This window comes from Anoplopoma fimbria, chromosome 1 (assembly GCF_027596085.1).
Source record: "Anoplopoma fimbria isolate UVic2021 breed Golden Eagle Sablefish chromosome 1, Afim_UVic_2022, whole genome shotgun sequence".
NCBI classification, from domain to species: Eukaryota; Metazoa; Chordata; class Actinopteri; order Perciformes; family Anoplopomatidae; genus Anoplopoma; species Anoplopoma fimbria.
Window position 1 is genome coordinate 7,961,069 of NC_072449.1, and position 25,017 is coordinate 7,986,085.

At 40.7% G+C, this 25,017-nt stretch overlaps 1 protein-coding gene across 2 annotated transcripts in view; it reads left to right on the forward strand.

The window, feature by feature from the left end:
* gramd1bb (GRAM domain containing 1Bb) overlaps positions 1-25,017 on the forward strand; it is a 69,803-nt gene that overhangs the window by 6,744 nt on the left and 38,042 nt on the right. The window contains exons 2-3 of one of the 2 annotated variants that reach the window (XM_054600497.1): positions 885-974; positions 5,278-5,304. In XM_054600497.1, coding sequence (XP_054456472.1) covers positions 885-974; positions 5,278-5,304 — 117 coding nt within the window. Of the gene's footprint in view, positions 1-884; positions 975-5,277; positions 5,305-25,017 lie in introns of those variants that run through there. The other variant, XM_054600578.1, reaches the window with a different exon arrangement.

The window sequence follows — 25,017 nt, forward strand, 5'->3', positions numbered from 1 at the left end:
GACTTTTACTTAAAGACACACTGCTTCATTTTGGCAAGTAAATGAGTATTATACACACTTTTAAAATGATAATTATTTCAACAAAAAAAAAAAGTATAAACTGCATTTTGCATTTCGAAACTCGACACAAGTTTAAATGTTGGGTCATGGCTTCTATAATGATTGGATTGCATCTAAAGCATTTTAAAAGTATCTTAACCATCAAAATCACTTTTTCGTATATTTGAGGTTCCCCTTAAACTCTGCAGAAGCAACGCTCGACACAGTGAGAGTGTGAATTAATAAAGACCTTTCCCGGCGGAATGGCTTTATTCTTAAAAGTCAAAGTGTGGACAGAATAGGGAAATTATCTTTTTTTTAATTCTGCATCTTAACCGTCAACCTTTTGACATTGAAATGGGAAGTAACTAGATAATGAATAACTTGAACTGCTGCATGTTTTTTTTTATGGAAAGTAGTGACAGTCAGACGTCTCTCGACTACTGATCCTTTTTTTATCTGTTAATAATTCTCTCTGTAAATATATTAATTTACAAATCTGTAAATCTATAATCTGTTAAAAAGTGCAGCCTTATCTTGTTTGTAGCCTGTGTCATATAGCCCCCTCTAGTGTTATAACTGGATATGTACATAAACAAGAGAGGACTCTAATCCAAACAGAACAGGTTGCCAGGCTTTGCCCTGCAGGGTAATAGATAAATGTAATGTCAAAAATGAGTTTATAAACTAGGGTTTATTAATGCCATGCTCTTTTTTTTTTTCTTCATGTTTTTCACCTTGTAATTCTTTGCCGTTTACATAGTAACTAATTAAAAACCCTGATTCATGAGATTGCTTCTGCTGTAATGATTGACAGCCACACTTTTCTTCCTTGTGCCATGCAGCAGCCAGCAGAGCAGTCAGCAAAGCAGCCAGCAGAGCAGCCATGAAGATGACAGCACTCGCTTCTTGACTCCATTAATCCGAGAGGAGAGGTGAGCAATGTGTGTGTGTGTGTGTGTGTGTGTGTGTGTGTGTGTGTGTGTGTGTGTGTGTGTGTGTGTGTGTGTGTGTGTGTGTGTGTGTGTGTGTGTGTTATGTGTTTGTGTGTGTGTTGTCTCTGTACGGGCCTCATTTTGAGAAGAGATTTTTTTTATATTTGAACTGTTGCTTAAATCAAAATTAGGGGATTAAATCCAGGAAACATTTTACCATGGTCCTTCGATAAACTGGAGATAAACATCATAAATTGAAACTGTTAATCACCTCTTATTTTGTATAACTATATTACAGTGAATTCAAAGCCAGGGCACATACTGTTCAGTTTTTTGTGTCCAACTTGTCAACCAGTTCACGTATAGGTTCATGCCACTGGGATGAATAATCAATTTCAAAATGTCAATGTATTCCCCATCTTCTGTTCACATCACTCTAGTTCTTGCACGCATTCCCCACTAGGGGGCGCTTCCTTCATACTGGTGCACTGATACATAACCTGTCTTTGTCTGTTTCACTGTGGCTTTTAATTGACCTACTTCTTTTTCCTTCAAATTACACAATTCAAGCCTTCAACTAGCTGACATGATTCTTCTTGGAAAAGAGTCAGTCAGTGACTTTAATGAGGGCTCCAAAAAAAACCCATAGAGGGTGAATGAACCGTTCTTTTTCCAGGTATCTGGCTGTATAATAGTCATGTAATAGTGCACATGTGTTGCTACTTACCCGTAGCTCAGTTTGAGTTGAAGGACAAGCCATGTCATTAGCTTTTTATCATCTTGGAATATGTGGTGATTGTCACAGGAGCACCAGTGACAGGCCTGGACGTACCTGGTGTAACCAGGTAACCTGGTGTGTGTGTGTGTGTGTGTGTGTGTGTGTGTGTGTGTGTGTGTGTGTGTGTGTGTGTGTGTGTGTGTGTGTGTGTGTGTGTGTGTGTGTGTGTGTGTGTGTGTGTGTACCTGAAGTAAAGCCATGCAGCCAGGATGAAACTCAATGAGCGGTTTCTTGCCTTCCGGGAGTTTAAGAAGACGATGGGTCCGCAAAGTAGAACTCTCTGCAATACTGAACTTTTTATATATATGAAACACAGTATGAAAAGTAGAGTACAGAAATGTTTTCTTGTTTGTCCTGCAACCCAATTTTCAGGGTTGCTGGTCTAAAATTTGTTTCTTTTTCGGGGTTTCTTTTCTAGCAAGATGGTTATTGAAAGGTCCCAAATGTCATATTTCACCAACAGCCAATATATGATGCTTGACAAAAAAAAAAGTTTAAATAGCTGAAATAAAAATAAAAAAAAAGTGTCTGATTTAGATCACAAAATTCATTTAAACAGGTTGTTGGACTAAGGACAACCCATTCACAAAATCTCCGCCAAATTTAACACCTTTCATCAGCTCTGGGTGTGTAGCACGAACAGGGAAGTTTAAAGTCATATCGGATAACCACAGCCTTCTTACAAAAAGAAAGAAAATACAGAAATAGACCAAAATTTCTTCTGTTTGTCTGAATAATCCCACCCTTTTGTTGAAACAAATCTGCCAAATATATATGTGGTTAAATAGTTATCTCAATGAACAGATTCTGTAAGCAACGGGACAAGATTATGTTATGGGAAGAGTTCCAGTTTGTAGTCCGAGTAGTATTGACCAATCAGGTTAGAGCAAGCTTTGGTTGAATGTAGGTAAACAGTCCGTGTGGAGGGCAAAATAGCAATCTCTGAACCCATCAGCTGTCGTCAATGATGATTTAGCTTTTTACATGTTTAAAATAAGCTTGTAAACTGTCTTCTCCTTTTAAAAAAAATAGAAAATGTAGCCCTCATAGAGATAGACTGATTACTGCAGGAATACCTACTTCATAAAATAAAAAAATGTTCCCTGAATGTTCTGTTAAAAAGAGAAAGTGTAGGAATCCTCTCCGTCTAGCCTTGTAATAACCACCCACTTATCTGCCTCCAGCTCTGTGTTACTGTTCACTACACCTCCGCTCTTTCTTTCTTTCTCTCTGTCCTGCATTCTCCTCCTCTTCGTCTCTCTCTCTCTCTCTCTCTCTCTCTCTCTCTCTCTCTCTCTCTCTGGCTCTCCCTCCCGCGCACTCTCTCTCTTTTTTTTCTCCGCTCAGTGTCTCCACACTCGCTCGAATTAGGAACAGTACCTGTCAAACCTATGGGATTTCTCGCTGCTCTTCTCTTGGCTGTGCTGGTGATAGCTAGTGACGGGCGTCTGCAGCAGCTGCAGGGAGAGCAGCGTTCTGTAGCCGGCTTTAGAGGGCACGGAATGTCATGTCTCCTCTGCAGGTAAAAAGCAGCTGCATCTCCGCCTGGAGGCTGCACCGCTGCATCTCCACAACTCTTACCTGCCTCTCGGGTCTCCGTGGTCTTCGGTCTTGTTCTGCTCTCACTGCATTGGTTTTTCTGTTTGTTTTGTGTGCTGCAGTTCTTGCTCAGTGTGCTGTGTGCAGTGACGGCAGGCTGCCGGCTAATATGTACCACTAGCTGTGATTTTTAGCTGCTTCTGCCAGATTATCAGCTCATCCGCGGCGGTTCAGGGAGAGAGACTCTGATTGATTCCTGGGTGATGACATGCGAGCAAGTTTGCTCATTTGCCGTCGTTTGTTGTGTTTTTAGCATCTGATGCTTCTGCCAAGTTCAACTCCACGAGAACTGCAGATGGTTATGTAATATCACAGGAGGACTTTGCTAAGACAGTGAAATATGAGTCATCAGTGAAGATGACGCAGCACATGGTTATGAGTTGTGAAGCAGGGTTACACACGGAGACGTGCCTTTGCAGCGTAGAGTATTTATTTATCTAACTACTGGAGAGTGACACTTTACTGTTGCTCCCCCTATTAGCATGTATTAGCAAGGCAAGTGTATTTGTAAAGCACCTATGAACAACAAGGTAATGCAATGTGCTGTACATAAAAACATAAAAGGCAAGATATGAATATAACACGGGGTGATGTAAGAAGACAATGTAAAAGTGAAGCATTAATAGGATTTCAAAAGAGTAAATTAAAAGTTGGATAAAAAGTAAGATAAAATACAATAATATTTATAGTGCAGCTACAGTAAAGTGCTAACTATGCATAAATAGTGATTTAAAAGAACTTTAAAAGAGAGTTGGATCAAATCTCAAGTATTCTGGGAGTTTGTTCCACATGATGAACTGCTGGCAGTTTAAAACGGAGCAGCAGCTCAGAAATGTACTTTGGCCCTCAATCTTTCAGCGCTTTGTAAACCAACAGCAGTATTTACAATTTTTTTTACAACCATATGACAAACAGGACCCAGTGTACAGATCGATGGAGTGATGTGATCCACTCCCTGTTCTTACTGAGAACTCTAGCAGCGGCTTTCTGAATCAGCTGCAGCTGTTTAAATGTGTCTATTGAAGTGTAGGTGTAAGTCCACAATTATAGCAAAACATCTGGCTTGGTTAGTGGTCTTTAACATTATTGACAGAGCCCTATCAATATTCAATTGCTATTATTCCACTCCAAAAGCATTGTTTCTGTTTTTTATTTGTTTAACTGGAGACGTAAGGACATCCAATTACTGATGGTTAATGCAATTATTTAATATCAGGAACTGTGGTCTCCTGATATTACTATATAAATCTGTGTGTCATCTGCTTAGTAATGTTTTTCGTTGTCATTTTCAATAATCTGAAGTAATGGGAGCTCGAGGAATTGAGCAGTATATTAGCAGGTGTAATAGCATTACAGAAAAATCACTACAATATGAGGGATTTTTTTAAATTGTTAGTGTATTTGTCAATGATTGCTATTTCTTCTTTCACCCATAACTGGATTATGGTTATGAAAATGGTTAATGAATGCTTGATTACACTTTCTAACATATTTTTATCCTTGCATAATAATACGATGCATCTTTAAGAATTTATCAATCATTCACAGGTAGATTTTAAACATATTATATCAGTATTTATGATAACAACTGGGTTGGGTCTCTTTTTCTTTTTTTTTTTAATACAATAACTATTTATTTACCAGTAATGAATGCTTCATAGGAGGAAGTGTTAATATCTACTTAAAATTATCTCCTAATTAACTGATTATGTGTTATAAACCATTAATTCATTGTTTAGATACTTCTTAAAATGGTCAATAAAGTAATATCCAGGTATAAATAAAAAAAATGTATTTATTAAATGTATTATTATTACTAGAATTGGCAATATTCAAAGTGGTAATGTGGTGTATAAGAGTGAATTAAAAGATCAGTGGATTCAGTGCCCCATGACTAAATTCTCTCTCCTCTCTTGTCCTCTGCAGGTCTGACAGTGCAGCGGACAAAATCAGGTAAGTCTTCTCTCTGATGCCTCCTCCTTTACTTTAGCAGTGTGAGCATGCTGTGTATGCCGGTGTGTGAGTGCTCATCGTGGAGCGGAGATGCAGTGGGGCCGGCCTCGCTGTCACCCCATTTGCCCCGGCCCGCCCACCCCGGCATGTGACACAGATTCGCGCCTTTGTCCGCCGACCAAGGTGTCTGAATGCACTTTACATTTGGGGAGGCCTGCTGTGAATACAGTTGCAAGCCATGGAATGCCATTGTTTGCTTTTATTGGACAAACAACACCAGACACAAACAGGGCTTTGTGAGTCGGACACCGATGCAATGCTTTTAGTCTTTTAGCTAGCGAGGCCTGTGGCAGGTCAGCGCTGTGGACACACACACACACTGTGGACACACACACACTGTGGACACACACACACTGTATCCTTCAGGGTGTGAAGGCTTTGCTGTCACAAGTGGGGACACTGTGCCAGTCCTGAAGCAAAGGGGTTCAAGGCACAAGCTGGAAAAGGTAAGTGATGGGTAGTGATGTTTGTAGCCCTGTGGTGCACCACAGGGGAAATGTTGGAAGGGGACTTTATAAATAGCTGGTCCTCCATGATTAAGGTGGTGGAGGAGAACTTGAATACGCATTGATTTATTATCACAGTTCATACTCTGAACATTTACAAAACATTTAAGACATCTTTTCTGCTGCTGGGTTTCAAATAAATGTCATCTAATCTAATTTGTGACTCTATAATACCTGTTGTATTTATTTACATCTCCTCCTTTGTGACTGGTAGAGTTTATTGTCATTTTATTTTATTAAATAAGGGTTAGTTTTCATAATGATATCTACATTTTATTACATCTGGTTTTGCATATTTTTATGTGTTAATGAGTGGAATTTTCCGCAAATTATGTCTTATGGTGTCTCTATATATTGTGCATTATGTAAGATACATTTTTGCCGTGAGAAGTTATATTCACAGCTTGTTATGAGGCCATAACTAGAGAAGCTCTTTGATTTTTTTTTTTTTGTGTGTGTGTGTGTAGGGTTATACCATGCATGCAGTGATCAGGCGGGAGAAGTGGTGCTCATGTGGCACATTTTCTGAGTTGAGTGGACAATGTTATTTTGGTGCATTTGTGTGTGTGTGTGTGTGTGTGTGTGTGTGTGTGTGTGTGTGTGTGCTCTGGTATGCGTTTGTCTGGTTTGGTATGCTTCGAGTGGTCAGTCATGCGAGATGGGTGACTAGAAGGCCCAGCCAGGTTTGAACCACTAGGAGTCTCTGCACTACAAACAACCCAGAGATGGTTTATTGAACACAGCTTGTGTTGGCTGTGATCATCTTTCGAGTCAGTAGCTGTGCAGTGTAAATGGAAATTGAGGGAAAAGGCGATGTTTAAACTCAAGTTGTTTCAATCTCTAGTGGAAGTAGTCAGAAAAAATCAATGACTTTGAAGATGGACTGAAAACAAGCTTAAATACAACAGTCTTTATCCTAATGTTGAGTGTGATATGTGGCGGAAAGCCAGCAATTAGATGAAGTGATGCTTATTTTTGTTTCCGAGTATTAAGTGTGATGTCATCACTTACAGATCTTGCAATATTTTTAGTCGCCGTCCGCTCATGTGTTTTGATTTTTGTGACTTCACATGGCTGTTTGACCTTGACTGTGCAGAATGATGTGTGAGTCTGACACTTGAAACTGTTTTCACCTTCATTCACTTTCACCTGATGAAGATTAAAAATGTAGATTTAGATTTAAATTGAGTCTAAAATTTGTATCTACAAGTTTGATTTTGTCACATTACAATTTGTTTGGAAGCAAAATCACTGTCCAGTACGTAACTTCCACAAGTGTGAAAGTGTTGAGTTGCTACAGTCGAGATGGCCCGTGTCTTGAGCTGGTGACGCTCTCCTCCTGGCAAAGTAGTCTCCCAGTAGCAAGGGGTGAGGCGGGGGGGGGATGTGTGTAATTCTAACTTGTGGTCTGATAAACTGTAAATCCATCAAATTCAATGCCCCATGCCATATCGCTATTTCCCAAGCCTCTGTAGCTAGCTGTCAACAGTTCTTGCTGTCATATTTGTCAACGCTGCATCGAGTTGGCGTGGTTTCATCTCTCAGCCCCTTGACTACTTTTTTGCATTTTTCAAAATTATGCAGTGGACTTAAGCTCAGACCAAGGGTTGAAGTTACACTTATTTTTTTTCTGGCTTGGTGTGAGAACTCAGCTGAAGCCCAGCTCATTGTTTAACAGTGAAAAAAGCTCTTTTTGATGAATTAAGCAGCATCAATACTCGCCCGCATCAACCAGTCGCCCAATAGTGAGCACACCATCTTCAATATTATAGAAAATTGTTGTTGAATTTGTTGATATGATGGCCTTGCAAATGAACTGTAACTGTAGAGATGCCTTTCAGTCAATGAAAATTACATTTAAAATGTATGCGTCCCATGTGACATCTAGTCTCATATTACACATATGTTTTAATACATGAATATACATTAACTCCTCGATATACAAACCAGATACTGTTAAATCTGTTCCTGTATCCAATGAAATCCCACTGCAGGTATCTCCTAAGTGGTCCGGGGTCACACAAACTGCAAAAGATCAATACTTAGTTTGATATAAAGCTAACTGTAAATAATGCATGCAGAAAGCCCTTTGGCTGGACAAAGTGTGCAGGAGGGAAGTGCATTTGGAAACTCTGCAGTGTGCATGTTCAAGTCAGCTGCTGTCAGTGTGTCTGCAAAGGCAGACCGAAGCTCTGATGTATTCTATTGCCGATGAAAATGACTGCAAAGTTGAATAATGTGACAGTAGCTGATCTCCTCCTTATTATGACGATCATAGAGAGCTGCTGCTGAGATTCTCCTAAACAGTCCCGCGTTGTACTTGATGTCTTTTCTGCCTTTGTTCTGATGTCCGCATTGCTCTTCCGCCGTCTCAATTGCAGGATTATCGATCATCGTCTGTGGTTTTGAGACATTAGCTTCCAGTGATGGAGGTCAGCATAATCTGATCTTCCTCTTTACTTTGTGCAGTAGGCCTCCGAAAAAGCATGGATCCAACATATTGAGAAAATGATACTCACAAATAGACGAGTTGGAGGAGTTTCTTGTTGCGGATGACTTTCAAAAAAGGAAAGGATAAATCGGTACAGTCTAGCATAAATCACTTAAACCTAGATAACGTATTTAATTATTACCCAATCCAGGTTGAATTCAAATCAGAAAATGTACTAAAATCATCCTTATAATTGCTCAAATCTGGTATACTTCACAAAATAATGTATTTATTTTTGTTTACTTTTTTATTTGTTGTTGTTTTTTAGGTCACATTAGTTTTTTTTATCTAATCATCTTTATTCATTTCTCTTTCTTGGCCTTAAATGGATACATCTGCAGCATTGTTGTTTTTCTGTCTAATCTTTTTCTAGATTTGTTTTAGAGCTATCTGATTCCTCTTGGCAGTCCTCCCTTATAAATCCTGTAGTTGCACACCTGTAAAGCTTTAGCTGCACGCAAGATCCTTTCAGTACATCCAAATGGTGATTATGATGCTGACAATGATGCAAGTGTGTATTTTTTGGTGAATTTGGGTCATGGGCTTTGCAGGGTAGTTATGTCTGCAAGATGCAATGAATTCATGACGTAGTTGCTATCCCCTCTCCATATTCATGTGTGCGTTTGTGTGCGTGCAGCCACCGCATCACTGACTGTTCTCCTTACAAAGACGGCGCGAAAGCTTCGGTCGAGCACCGCAAGTGCAGCGCGTGCAGCTCGTAGCGCAGACAGAGGAGGAGGAGGAGGAGGAGGAGGAGGAGGAGGAGGACTGGAGGAAGAGGAGGGGGGGGAGCCAAGCAGGGGAGGGAGGCTGATAAAGCAGGGAGAGGAGGAAAGGAGGTGAAGGACCACCCTTATCGAGCATAGCCGCTCGCACGGAGCCTACCAAAGGGACCTTCCCACACACACACCATGGGCCGCCGGCCAATCAGAGAGCTCGCATCCCTGACCCATCCTCCCTCGTACAACTGCTCATCCATGGCTCAGCGAAGCAGATGTGAGGTGATGCGGTAGGAAGCGAGGCTGCGAAACCACCTGGACGGAAAATTGAAAGTCACCGTGTTTTTGATTTACAGGGAGGAAAGACGGGGGTTTGATGATAGCAGTGAGGGATTGTGGGCAAGGAGGAGAACACCGGTTTAGACATATTGCTATCAGGATAGGGGCATTCAGTCAGCCTGGACATCCTGCGGCTTCCGAACAGGCGTTCTAGCTTAACAAGTGTTGTCTGTTTTGCAACTTTCAGTGTCTGAGCCGGTGACATTACTTTTTTCTTCTGACTGATTTTTGGATGCACCGCATAAGAGAGGAGGACGCGGGGGATTTAATGAGGCTTGGCGATGATGACAAAGCATGCTGGACAAATGACAATCTGACAAGGAAACAGCGGGACAGAGGTTGAAGAGAGGCCATGAGAGCCAGGAGAGAGGCCAGGATGGTGTCTGCCTGTTCAACATGCACAAACATAAGGTCAGGTCTGATTTCTGTTACCTCTCTTTAGCTCTGGCACTTTTCCTCATTCTGTAGTCTAGAGTTTCGGCACATTAGCTGACATGGGTAGCGGATGAGATGCATGACATTTATGTGAAAAGAATGTTTAATTCATGGCAAACTCAATGTATGACATTAAAAACATTTGGGGAAAAAAAACATGACAATAGCATTTGTCAAGATTTATATTTTCATATAAGAGATCAAATAAAAGATAGATTCCAAAGATTTAAATACAGGCAAGTATTAAACATTGAGCTGACATATCTCTGTATCTAAAATCTGATTTTTCACAGTTATAAGAAACCCCACACTGGTTTATTTCAACCTATTCTACTATATGTACTGCTCTTATATAATCCAGAGTTGTCTGTCTGACAATAGTCCTGTGATTATCTACTGACTTAAGTGCTGTTGTAGTTTCCACTGCCCGAATCACAACGACCCTGCTATTGTTCTGCCGCTGTACCCTTTTCTGTTTGACCTTTGCTGCCAAAATGCACCCGCTTTCCCTCCGTCCACAGCAGACTTTTGAATGTCAAGTACATTAGTCTGACTTGCTTAAGAAATTAAACGAGCCTTTTAAAACATAAAAAGAATGTAAAGGTGCCGTTTGATACATTCAATACATAAAGATGTGACTCTATTAGTGTTCCATATATTTATTCCTGTAGGTGTGGCAGTTTTTATATCTGTTTCCAGACTGGCTCTGCAAATACAGTGTTTAAATATTATCTGTCAGCTTTTCATTTCATCAGCAGTCCATTCAAATAGGACAAATGTGTCAAAAGTTGTTAATACATTTACTTTAACCTGATGAATGCAGGGCGTGGTGGAATAAATCACCGTATGTCAAGTGTTCCCTGCAATATACACCGCACACACATATACACACACACACACACACACGTTTGAGTAGAAGGGATTTTCCAGCTGGCTTCAAGGCCTCCTAAATCTCCGCTGTGATCTCTGCTCCCCGGGTCCATTAGGGGCAATTTGGTTAGATTTACTGTGCCTGTCGATGGGGATACAGGGCAGTCCTAGCGCTGATTCAGGTAACCACTCTGTGATAAATACTCCTGGCAGGTATTACTGTGTTACACTCACATTACTACCTCTGCAGCCCTTTTTATGAATCACCGATGGTAGTCGTTAAGGAGCAGAGGAAGTGCTAGTAGCTCAAGCACACTTAAATTCATTATTGCTATTATGAGACTCGAAAAAATAGCTCCTCTGCTTTTGAAAAAAAAGAGATTGCTAGCTTAAGAGCATGTGTGAGAATAGTTCTATAAAATGGGCTCACCTTTTTTTTAAAGGGTGATACAAATAGTGGCATTTCATTCATACAGTAATACATAATGTGTATTTTTTTTCTTTGCTATCAACATTCATCCGTCTATATTACACAATCTTTTGGCCATTCACAAAAACTTCCAGAAGAGGTGTTTTTTTTCTTACGTAAGAAATATCAGTCACATGCAGAACGTAGACCGGTGAGCTAATTTTCTTGATTGGAAAAAAATGATATTAAAAAAACCCACAAGGTAAATAACTAACTTATTAATTTACTGAAAATGTTAGGTGAATCCTTCAGCTCTTTTGTCCTCGCATCATTAACTCATATTAACAGAAACTGAATTGTTTCAGTGTGTTATTCAGTTTAATATAGGTCAAAAGGAAATATTAGAAACTGCTGTTAATGACATCTTGAGTGGTCTTGGCTAGCCATTACCAACAGCACATGTTTGTGGAGATGCTTCATGACAGTGACAATCAAAAATAAATGACATTTGCCAAATCCTAAGGCACAGACTGGCAAACAGTTAATGAAGCTCCTCTGGATGTGGGGCGAACAAATACTCAATATTGGCACTATGCAAACTTGAATCACTTTTATTTCTCAAAGCTAAAACAAAGTAGAAAAAAAGATCAACCTTAAATATCTGCAAGATTCTAGAATATATTGGGATTGGGATTTACCATGATCTCTTTCTTCAGGTCTTCAAAACCACAGCACCCCTCGTGGTTAACTGAACCCCACCAACATAATCTAAAAGCTCAAAATAACATGATTATGTCTTATATATAAGAATACTGTGACCAGTCTTCCCACCACTAGAACCTGATGGTCAGTGAGATGAACGCCTCCTCTGACAGAACTGTCCATTAAACCACTAAAATTGTATTAAAACCCAGACTGTGTGACAAACTTTTGGCTTTCATTTTATGGCTCCAAAATGTGAAGTTAATGAGTAAGAGTCTTAACCAAACTTAATTTATGCAAACATTATTTAAAAGTAGTCATTTTTAGATATAAACAGAACATATGGTTCTTCCTCTGCAGACTCTCAAATTGTAGTTTGATTAGAACTATTTCAAAAGTGATTCATCTAGCCATCTCAGTTCCAATAAAAGGTCTGAACCTGAGTCATTATCATATCACAGCCTGTATCTTAGGCCAGCTGTTGACGTCCCTCCCTGTAGGTGATTCATTAAGTACCCTGTCCGTAGACAATCTGTCTGTCACTGGCACACTCACTGACCGCTTTTTGTGAAAGGTCTTGTTTTCATGCAAGGTGGACATCTGCCTCACCGTAGAGTTACGGGAGATATGTCATGCACATATGCCATTTAATGGCAAGAACTAGACTAAATTTAGACCCGGCTGTGTCTTTTAGAGACGAGTCTGTCCGCATCCGTCCAATCCATTCGTCATTAAGACCACTTAATGTACTGTCTTCATTAATGGAGTATTGTTTGCAGCGGGAATTTGTGGTCGGTGAGGTAATGAAGCTGGAGTTCATTCCATCCATTGGAGCACTCAAAATAGTAAAGTGGGGCACTAACAGTATGTGGGCAATGATAAGGAGACTACGGAGCAAAGTAGAGTCCGCCATAATGCACATGCAGCTCCCCCTGTATCAATCTAGGTGAGCCATGTGTCTACATCCAACAGGACTTCACCGCTGACTCATCACAGGGCCTCTAGTGACTCACGCTGTAATTCACATATGTTCATCAGAAAATCAATCCAGCTGATTGCGTTAAATGTATATATCTTTGCCCCAGCAGGCCAACATTTAATCTAGTTTTCTTTCTGCAAGTAAGCGCCCTTATCCAGATGCATATCCACGGGGATGAGATTTAAATATGTTGTAGGTGGTGAATCAATCTGTCTTGTTAAAATGAATAACACAATGCAGAGCCGAAGAGGATTAACACTAAACTCTGAAGACATCAACTGTCAAATTCAATTCTTTGTGCCAGATTGCCTTTATGAAACATATCCCTCTTTAATGGAAGGTCTGTTTTTCAGGTTTCATTAATCAGTGGTGTAATCTGTAATCTGTCTCCTCTGCATTGCCTTCCACCGTAGCAGGCATTGATTGATTTCCCCTCTAGCTGCTCCAAAGGCGCCATGGAGCGTTCTTACTTCGGGCTCCTTCTGTTCCTCTGCTTCCTACGTTTGTGAGAGAACAGGCACTCAGGGTCAACATTTTGAACATCGTTCAATCAGCGGCACAGCGTTTGTCCTAAATGTTAATGCTTGGGTGTTTAATCTCAAAAGGAAATTCCTCAGTTAATACATTTCTCTCAATGAGAAACTGTTAACTTGATTACCTCACTGACAGGCGTTAGATCTGTGTTAGCTGTCGCACAGCCGAGAGAAACTTCTCAGTAGGTGCTGGGAAACTCGGTCAGGGGTAAAGGAGTGGGAAGAAATTGCTTTGACTGGAGAGGCAAATGTATTATCAGGTGCCACAGCAGAAATGAATTGATTGAATAGACGGAGGAGTGGTTGAGGGCCTCTGATCACAGTGATTCATGGTACACGTGGGCGCGCTGTATTGAGTCACAGCAGTGACAGCACTCTGCAAGCCCAATAACACGTTGCGCGCACGAAGACACAAATGCACATGCATGTACTTTTGTGTGAAATGTTAGTCGCAAACAACTCTCGTTTGTTTTCAATTGTCTGGATTGGAATAAGACTTTAAAGTAAATGTCAATGCATATTTACGACCACGCTGGGGCTTGTCATTTGAACTCGAGAGCTCACAAAATATGCGTACCAAGATGACTGAAAGCGTGGTTTCTGGTCCTTTTCTTAGCAGTGAAAAGGTCGTCTGAACCAACTACAAGAAACCCAAAAAGAAAGGTTCCTCACCTTTTGTGAAGACCAGAGATAATAAAATACTGTATAACATAGAGTACTGTCCATTACAGTACAGTTTTTTGTCTGTTTTGTTTTTTAGTCTAGTTACTTCTGGAAACCGTAGCAGATCTAAGATATTAATACCAGTGCATTTTAGGTTAGCGCCAACTGCCATCAGGACAATCACGTCATGAAAAAGCAAATATAATCCACCAAAACCTCTCATTCACTCTTCTCTACCCTCACTGATAGGCCAAGCAAAAGAAGTGGAAGAAACTGATATGGAAACCCCAAAGGTAGGATATAACTCAACAAGCAAAAGACACTCCACACATGAGCATTTACATCATACGGCAGCTTCATGTCATTAAACAAAAGATAAATAATGTGTGTTCATCTGTATATTCTCCCCCATTGTTTCATTACCGTATGTTCTTGGTCTTCAAGTGGTGTGAATGTCTCATCAGAGAATGTCACACTTACTGATTCCATAAGAGGGAGCTGTTTCATTGTGGCATACTTTATATATGTCCAACTATTGCATTTACTTGCACTTCCTCTTGTTCTCAGATTTCACATTGTGTGAGATCCAGGAACAAAACTGCTGTAGCAACATTTACTGAAACACTGTCAGCGTTGTCCTCTGCAGGAGCACCACAGGGTTAGAGGTGGAGACACTGGAGTCATTTTGGTTCCGATATGGCCCGTCTGTGGTGTAAAATATAACCGCTCATGGCTTTGCGAGGGCAAGACTGTGTAGAACCTGTAAAACTCTCTGCTCTGTACTGTTGTGAGGTGAAAAATGTTATCAATAAATGAGCACTCCACAGATTTCACAGGATAAGTTTTCTAGTTAGAAGGAATTCTACTGTCATATAATGTCTTCTGTTGTTCTGGAGGAACTCCGTAATGTCTGAGAACATAACCCTGATGATGTCATGATGATCGGCCCATAGATGACACTTTTATACAGAAAGACTGTGTAACAAACTGGACTTATGGAGTTTAATGTTTTTGAAACTTGACACATACTTGGGACAAAAAGTCATTTTGACCATTCTTGTTTTAATTCATATGTAGTGAGTCCTCCAAATGAATGAAACTATAATATTATATTGCTGGAGTACCTCTTTAAACATTGTATTGGATTATATTACTTGGTTGTCCAGTTTATGAGAACTGTTGTAAAGATGCACTTTCAAAATGATTTTCTCAATATCAAATATGAGTATAGAAACAGTTCTACATGTTTTAGAGTTTTATGGAGTGTGCTTATGTTTTCAAAGTACAGGTGAGTGACATACATAAAGGCATTTCATTTACAGTAATTGTATTTTTAGACATCATTGAGTTACATGTGTTAATTTGTGTATTAATAATGTGCTAGTACCACCACAAAACAAATTTAGTTTAATGGAAATAAATCATTTTGTATATGCATAAATAATGTCAGCTGGTTAAGGCAGGATGAAAATTGTTTTGGTTGGACAGTAAGAGGGAACTGTGAGTGGGTGTAAACCATGGCTAAGAAAAGTACGGTGTGTGGCTGGAAATGGTGCAAATGATAAAAACACATGCTCACATTTCGACATGTTTTCATTTTAACTTTTGCTTTCCTCTGACAAACATGACTGGTTTCAATGAGAATGAATAGATTGCTTCATTTCCTACAAGGAATCCATAAAATATATAAATCTTTTAGAAACAATTTTTTTGCTCGAAGGCACGTGAGGTAGTGATGGTGGATTCTGAGTAGTGTCCAGTTCAGAGATTTATGGATCCTTTTAAATCTTAGTGACGGAAAATCAATCAACCAATCCCACTGCATTTTAGTCACCGACCATGCTATCAGGTACAAAAGCTCTAGTGAGGAAAAAAAAGATCAAAAGGCAGAAATAATGTTCCAAAGGTGTGCATTTGTGTCCCGTTAGTGCCAGGTTGGTAAATATCATACACTTAAATAATATCTTTTGGATTTAGGAGTTATGTAAGACTGACCTACGGTTTGCTTTTATCGCCGGACATTAGAGAACATTTTCCCTCTCTGCTATATTTCCCCTTGTTGATGTTATCCGGGGTTTCAGGTTTCCATCCACAGCGAGGGCTTGATGCGGAAAGAAGCAGTGGGTCTTGATTGTGATTCATGACATTAGCTGTGCAGATTTAATCCCTGCAAAAGCTGAGGTGTTTTGTAAGGCTGAGGCCTTGCTGGGTGATTGTTGCTCTGTCGCCATGAGTGACGTTGATCATTCGTGAAGCTCGAAATAGCTCAAGTGTCGTCCTTGAAGGCCGTTTGGGTGATAACGGCATAGCAGTGGTTAGCAAATGTAAAGTCAGTGTGTGTGCGTGTGTGTGTGTGAGTGCGTCTCTTAGCATTGTGTTTTCCGTGTCTCTATTTTCTGACTAAAAACATCAGGCAAGGTCCACATGTGGCCCTGAAGCTGCAGGCAGGCTTCAGCGATGGCAGGGTCATCTCTGTGGCAACAGCCCTGAATGACTAGATGGAAGGATTGTCTGGGAGTTGGTCAGTCAATATCTCTCCACCCCAATCCCTTATCCCATCAAGACTCTACAAGCAGAGTCCTTTAATATATAAATAGCTTTCCTTCAAGCTTTGCCTTCAAGCATTTGTCTTTGCTCCAGAGCTCATAAGTGAGTGCATGTCAGTGTCAGAAAAGTTGGGCTGATACAGAATGAACATGGACTTAATTTAGACCGTGTCATCCATGCAGCTGCTGTGCTTTTTAAAATCAACTTGCCTGTTTAAATAAAGGTTAGACAAAGGTTTCTGTGAGGACGGCGCATGAGGACACAGATGGGGTTATTCTTTCACCCGCGGTGGTTTGTGTTTGAGTTTTACCAACAGTGAACAAGCCCTCAGCGACAGCACGTCTGGCCACGTTGGCTTCCAACACCACAGTATCTCACGCTCACTGATTATGAGGTCATGTGGAGCTATTTCATAATTGTGTGACGACCTAGCTGGCGTTATGTGGTTATGTAATTAGGAACATTGAGGAATGGGTGTAGATGAAAAGGAATCTCCTGAAGGCCCCCCAATTTAATGTTAAGAAGGTTTGTGCCAATTCTTTTTCTTTTTTTCTTCAAATTTGAATTTATGTTTCATTTAATTTAATTTGAAAATATGACTAAAAAGACCAAATGTATTTTTAATATTTACAGGGGTTAAAGAGCTTCCCCCAAGTGACTCTGACATTTCTGTCCCTAGAGTGTCAGCAGTGCAGTGATACAGTAGCACCTAAAATGTATACCGTCCACTACTGGACGTGGACTAGATCTGGGGAGATCAGCAGAACCCGATCTCTCTGTGTCGTGACATCATCTTTCTGAACAGAGCGACTGTGTGTTTGAGGAGCTCAGGGTTATGGATGTGGTGAGTCATTGATGTGCTGCATAATAGCTACGGCTACAGTTGAGGCTGAAGAAATATATGCAAAGATGTTTTGTGTCTTCTTGTCGGTTGCCAATAGAGATCAATTTATGAATATTGCTCAACTTCTGGTGAATCTGAATTTGTCATTTGCGCACTGATTACACAAACAGTGACTGGGTTCTTGTTAGTGTAGAATGTTTTTCATATTTATAAGGTTCTTTAATGACATATAAATAGTCTAATAAATATTAAAGACCTGTTGCTTTAATTATGTTGCTGTAACAGTTTCATTTATTGATTTACTCGTTCGATAATCTTTTTCCCAGATTTGGTCAGTTTTTGGGCTGCATACTTTTTCAGCAGTACTTGGGAAACAGCAACTGGTGTTACTTGTCTATAGCCAGTGACGCACCAATCTGACCTTTTTTTTCTCTTTGGGTATCGGCTTATTCAGATCCAATACAAGCACTCTTTTTTTTTTCCTCACTGTATCGGACTGCTTGGGCTCATTTGTATATGTTTAAAGGTACAATGTGAAGGATTAAGGTTGATCTATATGCATTGATTATAATATTCAGTCACCTGAAATGAAGAATCTTTGTGTTTTTATTAGTTTAGACTGAGCCATTTATATAGGGAGAGGGTCTTGAGAGGGCCTTAACACTGTTTCACGTTACCTGAAGGCCACTTTAATTCTCTGACACACTTGGAAAGGGAGCTGTGGGTGGAGGAGCGTTCCGTTTGTTGCATTCTGTAACCTCACCGCTAGATGGCACTAAATCCTACACACTGCTCCTTTAAAGTAACTTGAAGCCGAACCTATGAGTTCATATTTGTGTAGTGATAGTAGCCTACTGCATCAAATGAACAGAGCAGATCAGGGTAATAAATGCAGTCTAAGTGATAGAAGAATAGCAGTTGGCTGAGTATGAGTTTTAAAAAAAAGTCAGGTGGTGCTGTAGCTGGATGCAACTTAATAAAGGTGGAATTACAGAATTTTATTATAAAGGTTATTAAGAAAAGATTGGTTGTTTGGTAACATCTGGTCAACCAGATCCGTCTATATGGTAGATTCTGGGACATTTCATTTTGGTGCATCCCTATGCATAGGGGTGGGCGGAGTTACTCGCCGACTTTATCTTCATCAGTGGGGTCTATTCTCTCTTAAACCTAAACCTATTGTTTAGTTTAATAGAGATAATCCCAAACTCCATTTTCCACCACCTCTTCTCCTCTCCCTTTTTCCGCTTTGTTTGGTAATTGTGTGTGTGTGTGTGTGTGTGTGTGTGTGTGTGTGTGTGTGTGTGTGTGTGTGTGTGTGTGTGTGTGTGTGTGTGTGTGTGTGTGTGTGTGTGTGTGTGTGTGTGTGTGTGTGTTGAAAAAGAAACCTCGGCCTATTTTCATCCTGCTTGCTGCAGCAGAAACAGGAAATGGAAGGCTTTTTTAAATGAGTGCTTTAATGTCAGCATGTGCCGTGCTTTGTTCTTTTATTCATGGGGCACGTGACAGCGGCGCAGAAGGCCATCTGTATTTCACTTTATCACTTTTTGGGGTCGACCTGATATTGAAGCATGATATCCATCAATCGCCGTGTTGCTCTTTTTTCTTTTTTTCAATCGAACATATTCTGTCATTCATCATCACTGCCGTCGTCGTGTCTCTCACTCTCCCTCCCTGTGCTTTTATGTTTCTGTCAATGATGGCTGTCTGCAAAGTGTCTGTTCTGTCCTCAGAGGGATGTCTGCTGCTGCTGCTGCTGCTGCTGTGTTTTCTGCATCATATTACATTTACTCGTGCTTCCTACTGAGCCGGTTTCTGTTGTGCATTGCTGTCCCATGTTTGCATCTGTTTAACCTTATTCTTATCTTGTTGATCCATCATGTAAACCTGTACTACTACGCTGTCTGTCTTTAATCCCCACCTCCTTCTCATTCACAACCATAAAAAAACATGTTCTCCCTGTAGTCTGATTTCCATTGTTACTTTACGTATTCGGTAAAATGAAAATTGGATAGAAATAAATAGATTTATGTCTCATTCTATTTCTTTTTTGCTTCAGTTTTGCACCATATTTTCCATGCTAGAATAATTCTTTATCTGATCTTTTCGATGAATAGTATTTATAGTCGCACATGTGTATACTGTATATGCCAGTGTTTGCATGCTGTGAAAGCATTTCTGCTCTCTGTCTCCACACTGTGGCCTAGAGCGCTCAGATTGACCAACATGTTCAACAGTTCAACATAAACAAAAAGCCATCCAGTCACGTGGTCACCCATTTCCCTCTCCGATCAGATAGTAGAGATCAATCTATGGGAGGGGGGGAGGGGTTGTGCAACATGAGTAGGAAAGCAGTGCAAGCGTAATCCATAGTGTGTTAAAGGGAAAGGAACGCCCACCAGGCAAACGGGGGGAGTCAAACTCACCCCGCCATCCAATCCCATAAAGCAGTGTAGAGGGATTAATCCAGATTATCTGCCAATGCTATTCTTAGAGTTAAATTAAAAATCTGTGTGCCAGATTAGGATTCAAGGAATGTTAAAAAAGAAGCTAATGCAGAAATCCAATGACAACTGTTTACTCACTAATAGTTAATGACTACTATCCGTAAAGGCGTAACTCAGTCCATTCAATCTGAGTTAGAGCCTCAATTCTTTGCATTTCTTTTAGAAACCTTCCTATAAAGGGAACATTAAACATGTAGCAGGAACATTTAGTTTAAATCAATTTGCTTTTACATAAAACTAAATCAATTCCTGTGTTTGCCTGATGCCAGTGGAGGAAACCTTTCTTATTATTTGATCATGACAGGTTTTTGTTTTTTTTTTAACTCTATCAGAACTCAGATGTTGTCTGGTCAGCAGGGGGCAGCAGTGAGAGGAACACATCTCTGATTCAGTGGTTGACTCTTCTCTAGAGGAGCTGTCCATTCAGCACCACTCTGTAGCCGTTTCTCCTCAGCAGGCTGGACAGTGAGTTAACCATGAGTCAAACTGCAATATCACACACAGCAAGGAAGATGACAGAAAATAAAGCAGGACAGGCTACAAAGGCCCCAAAAACACTCGAATGGATCCCAAAGTACGGCCTGATGTATAAAATCCATCTTTCAATAATCAGGCATGGTATTATCTGCGTTATGCTGACATCCTCTTCCTGATGGGTTGACTTAAATTGACTAATCAAAATGTAATGAGTAGCCAGCCTCTGTGTGTTAAAGCTGAGCTAAACACCCTCCTGATTGCATTATTGGACATAACAGGCTAACGTCTACCATCACACAATTATTTTTCAATAATTGTTTTTGATAGATACAGCCACAGCAGAAGAAAACACTCTATAGTGTAACAGTATTTTTTGGGGGGGGATGCAGAATTAATGTAATGTCACGATGACCCCTCTGGCTGCTTTGTTACATTTTTTATTATGAAGTCATAGGGATGGATATTAACAATGCATGCTCCTCAGTGCATCAGACACATTAGCAGAGGAAGCTCGGTCGAGATGAACTGCTCGTCCGTTAGAGAAATCAGGTGACATCATAACTGCCTGAACTCTGCGTCTGAACTCTGTGTCCCCGGCAATCAATTTATACTTGCATTAGTAAGGTGCACCATGACTGCAGGTATTGTTTCTGGCTGGGGGTTTTTTTTTTTCTGCGACATTGTTAGCAGACCATGACAAGGTGTGCACCAGATGGACTCTGTGTGAGATGACTTACTGTCCTCTTGCTTGACTGAAGCTCAGGCTGCATCACTCACTACTTTACCTGGGCAGGGATTAGAGCTCTCATATCTTTGCTTCTTTTCCTCTCCCCAATTTTCCTCTCCCCTGTAGTCTTACCACATTTGCAATGGGGAGAAACAATGCTGGCTTATAATACACAGAGAGCATGTCACCCTGACTGCTTTTTCCTCCCCGATGGTGCAGAAGGAAAGACTCATTCACTGATCCTCTTCCCTCTGAGTGTTTTTTAGAGTAAAATATATAATATAGAGGCGCTTCTAAAAGTCATCAATTGATAGCTAATTATTGAGGGTTTTATGGAGCCCTCTACAGCCCGAGATACACATGTGCAAATATGCAAAAGGGAAGAAAAAAGGCAGAGACATTGTGTTGTATTAACTTCGGAATAATTGACCAATGCCAAATAAGACACATTCAAAAAGTTTTGATTAAAAAAATATGTTTTATTACTATTTTATAACTGGTATGTTTCCATGAATCTGTGCTACTTAATGCTTTTGTTTTGAGTAGTCCCTCTGTCCACTGACAGAAACCCCAAATCCCATTGAAAAAGTCCCATTAACTTGGACTCAGTGTCTCATACGAAATGTCCTCAATATATATAATAAAAGGTTGGGGCTCTGATGCTCTCAGAAGATATGAATATCAGCCTTTTCAGTCTCTCCTCTGCCGTGCTGCTCGACAAGGAGTTTTGATTTGTTATATTTTGGAAAAAGTTCAACAGTACAACAGGTGTTCATCTTCCTGGCACGCTTTAGACCATGGCCGTTTCTCAATACCAAGTATGGTCAAGTATGGACTTGCAAACTTGCAAGTTCATACTTGGATAGTTCGACTCGGGAGTACAAATTCCCGAGGATGGGAGGACGCAGTACGGTCATTTTGCAATTGGAACAGCAGCGAACTTGATGACGTCACCAACGTCACGACGTCACCAACTCAGCTCGTCGGTCCCGCCTACTCCGGTTATCTTCAGTCATATATATTGACAATAAAACGAAATATGATATAAAACAACCCTGCCTTTTTTCGTTTTCATTTAGAAAATATTCAAATATTAATATGTGTATATTTTATGTTACATCTGCAACCACAACCACAGAGACACCGGAGCCAGCGGCACATCTGGAGAGGCCTTGCCGAGATAAGGCTGCTGTCAGCGGGCTACATGAGCATCACCGCCCGGTCTCCTCTCTGGTCCTCTCATATCTCCGACAAACGTCGGCGCTTTTTTCAAACAGGCTCTATCATGATAAATTGACCGCATATTTTAAGTCTTAACAACTACATTCTCACTTAAAAAAATGTTAAAACTAAATTCCGTTACACAACAACAGCAGCATTTAGACAATGATAACTGACAGTTGTGAGCCGTCTCCGCCACTGTCATCTCTTGTTTGCTGGTGAAATGCATTCTGGGATACTTGGCTGTCCAAAGTCCACACAAGTCTACTCCGATGCATCCCCGATATAATGGGCGGAGCAAGGACACATCCGGGTATCTGGACCGTACTTGGCTGGATGCGAACTTGTGTATTGGAACAGTACTTGGGCCGCGCTAGATGACGTTTCACAAGTTCAGGAGGACACAAGTACAGAGAAGTTCACATATTGAGAAACGGCCCATGGTCAAAGGTCTCTCGAAAGTGGCTGTTATACACAAGGGCCTTTCACAGTACACATCGCCAAAGCTAAGCCTCGACTCAGAGCTGTTTACTGATCTCGGTTCTGAAGCATGTCCCGAACGGAACCCACTCTCTGTGATGGGAACGTGTGTCCTCCCAGACCAAGAGCCCAACTGCAGCCATCAGCATCATCAGCATGCCATTATCTGTTTGCCTCCAAGCCAGTCGTGCACACGCTCTAATGGTGGAGAACGGTTTGCCTCAGCCATAGTATTAGAGATCCTAATGAGGTGCAATTTGTAATGTGCAGGCCTATAAAAGGATTAAACAGGAAGAATGTGCTGCACCCTGACCCAGTGCCTGTGGTCATTTCGTTTGATCAGCTTCTGTTAAAGTGAACGCTCGATTGCTCTCTGACCCCTGTGGCCTGAGGTGGCTGAGTCTGTGATTCTGGAGAAAGAGGTGTTATTTGAACTCAAAACCCAAAGAAACACGTTCCTCCTGTCAATGCATGTCCTTATTTGTGATTGGTCGTATGCTGCAAAGACCGCCCCTTTTTATGTGAACACGTTCATGGAAAGATTGAGAAACCCTCTGTTGAATTATAGATTCAATAACCACCTGTGTTAGGACAGCTTAACGGTTTCTAAGGGTTAGTGAAGCCAGATAATGTGTAGTGTTGAACTTTCTTTTTCGCTGAGAGTAGAGATGCTGAACCCATTTCTGCACAAGAACAGCAGCGTAACTTTCTTATTTATTTCCGAAGCTAAACGTTTAGTTCTCTTTCCTCCGTCAAGTTTATGACCCCAGTTAATTTTGCTGCTTAAATGTCCCACGATATTTGCTGCCGTGACATTACTGCTCGCACAGAGTGTTTACAATTACTGAAAGCAGCCTCTTTAATTATTAAAGTGAATCGTAAAAGAAAAGACTCGTACGTCACTACAATGCATACTTTAAAAACAAATAGCCTACTGGGAGTGGAAGAGAGGAACGGACATTACCATGCAGATGCAGGTCTCTATGTAGAAGAAAATATTTCATTTGGATAGGTAGCATGTGGATGATTTATGCCTCCAGGCAGATTTGGATGACATTAGAGCCGGTCCACCCATCACTACTTACACACACCCTTACCAATCTCACTCCCTAATCCTAAACCTAACCAACAAAGCCAATGAGAACTAGCCAGTCGGAGGCAGAGGAAGGTATTGGATTAGATTTACAGCTTTACCCTCCTTTAGGTAACTGCTTCTACAGCCAGTCAGTGGACTGCAGTACCGTAAAAGGTTCATCCAACACAAATATAGTTAAGATGATTGTACATGGTGTTTTATTGATTATTGTTCCACCTTGTTAGAAGTATTTTTGGAAATTGGAATATTTTTAAAGCAACTGACAAGCTGTCCGTTCTCGACAACAATAAGCATTGCAGATTCACCACTCAGAATGAAAAGTGGCTTATTGAACGAGGGGTCTTTAATTTAACACAGAAGTAAAGAAAAGTGTTCCCCTCATTTCTAGCCTCAGACTTTTTCAACTGACATGACAACTGACACCATTGATGTTATCAGCTGTAGCTGGCTTGCATAGGCTACTTCTAAAGCTAGAAGTCCATGAGTTGGTTGAAAACTGTTTGATATGATGCAAAAGAATTGAGGCTGAAGGTAAAAAGTTAGGAAAACGTACCACTGTGTAAGTCAGGTTTGGCTTGATTTGAGTGTAAACTCTCTCAAACCAAAGCTACAGAGTTGCAGTTGCTACTTGTATTTCTTCCACAGAGTAGATCAGGTATGTTACATAACCTGTAACTCCACTAAATAACGTAGTCAGCTTGGAATTAACACGTACGTGTACTACTGCCTGTAAACTAGTTAGCTGGGCATGCTAACACACCACTCCCCAAGCACACATGTGAATCCCTTCCCAACACTTTTGCTCCTGTGTTCTGGGTTTTTGAAAAGCAAAGAAATGAAAGACACCACACTTGAGCTTGACAGGCCCGCTGTGTCCGTCAATGAGACGAATGAAGGCGATTTTAGGTTATTGCAGTTATAAAACATGCAGCAGTCAACTAAGCGAGCTGAGTCACCGTGATGTCCCTCTGATTCATCATGCATGCAGAGCACGTACGCAGCGCACAGGCTATAAACACGGGGAGTACCCCGGTGCTCTCAATGCATTAAGAGATTAACAGGGTTAGCTGCTGACACTGATCAGAGCTGGAGTCCAATGCAACAGGAG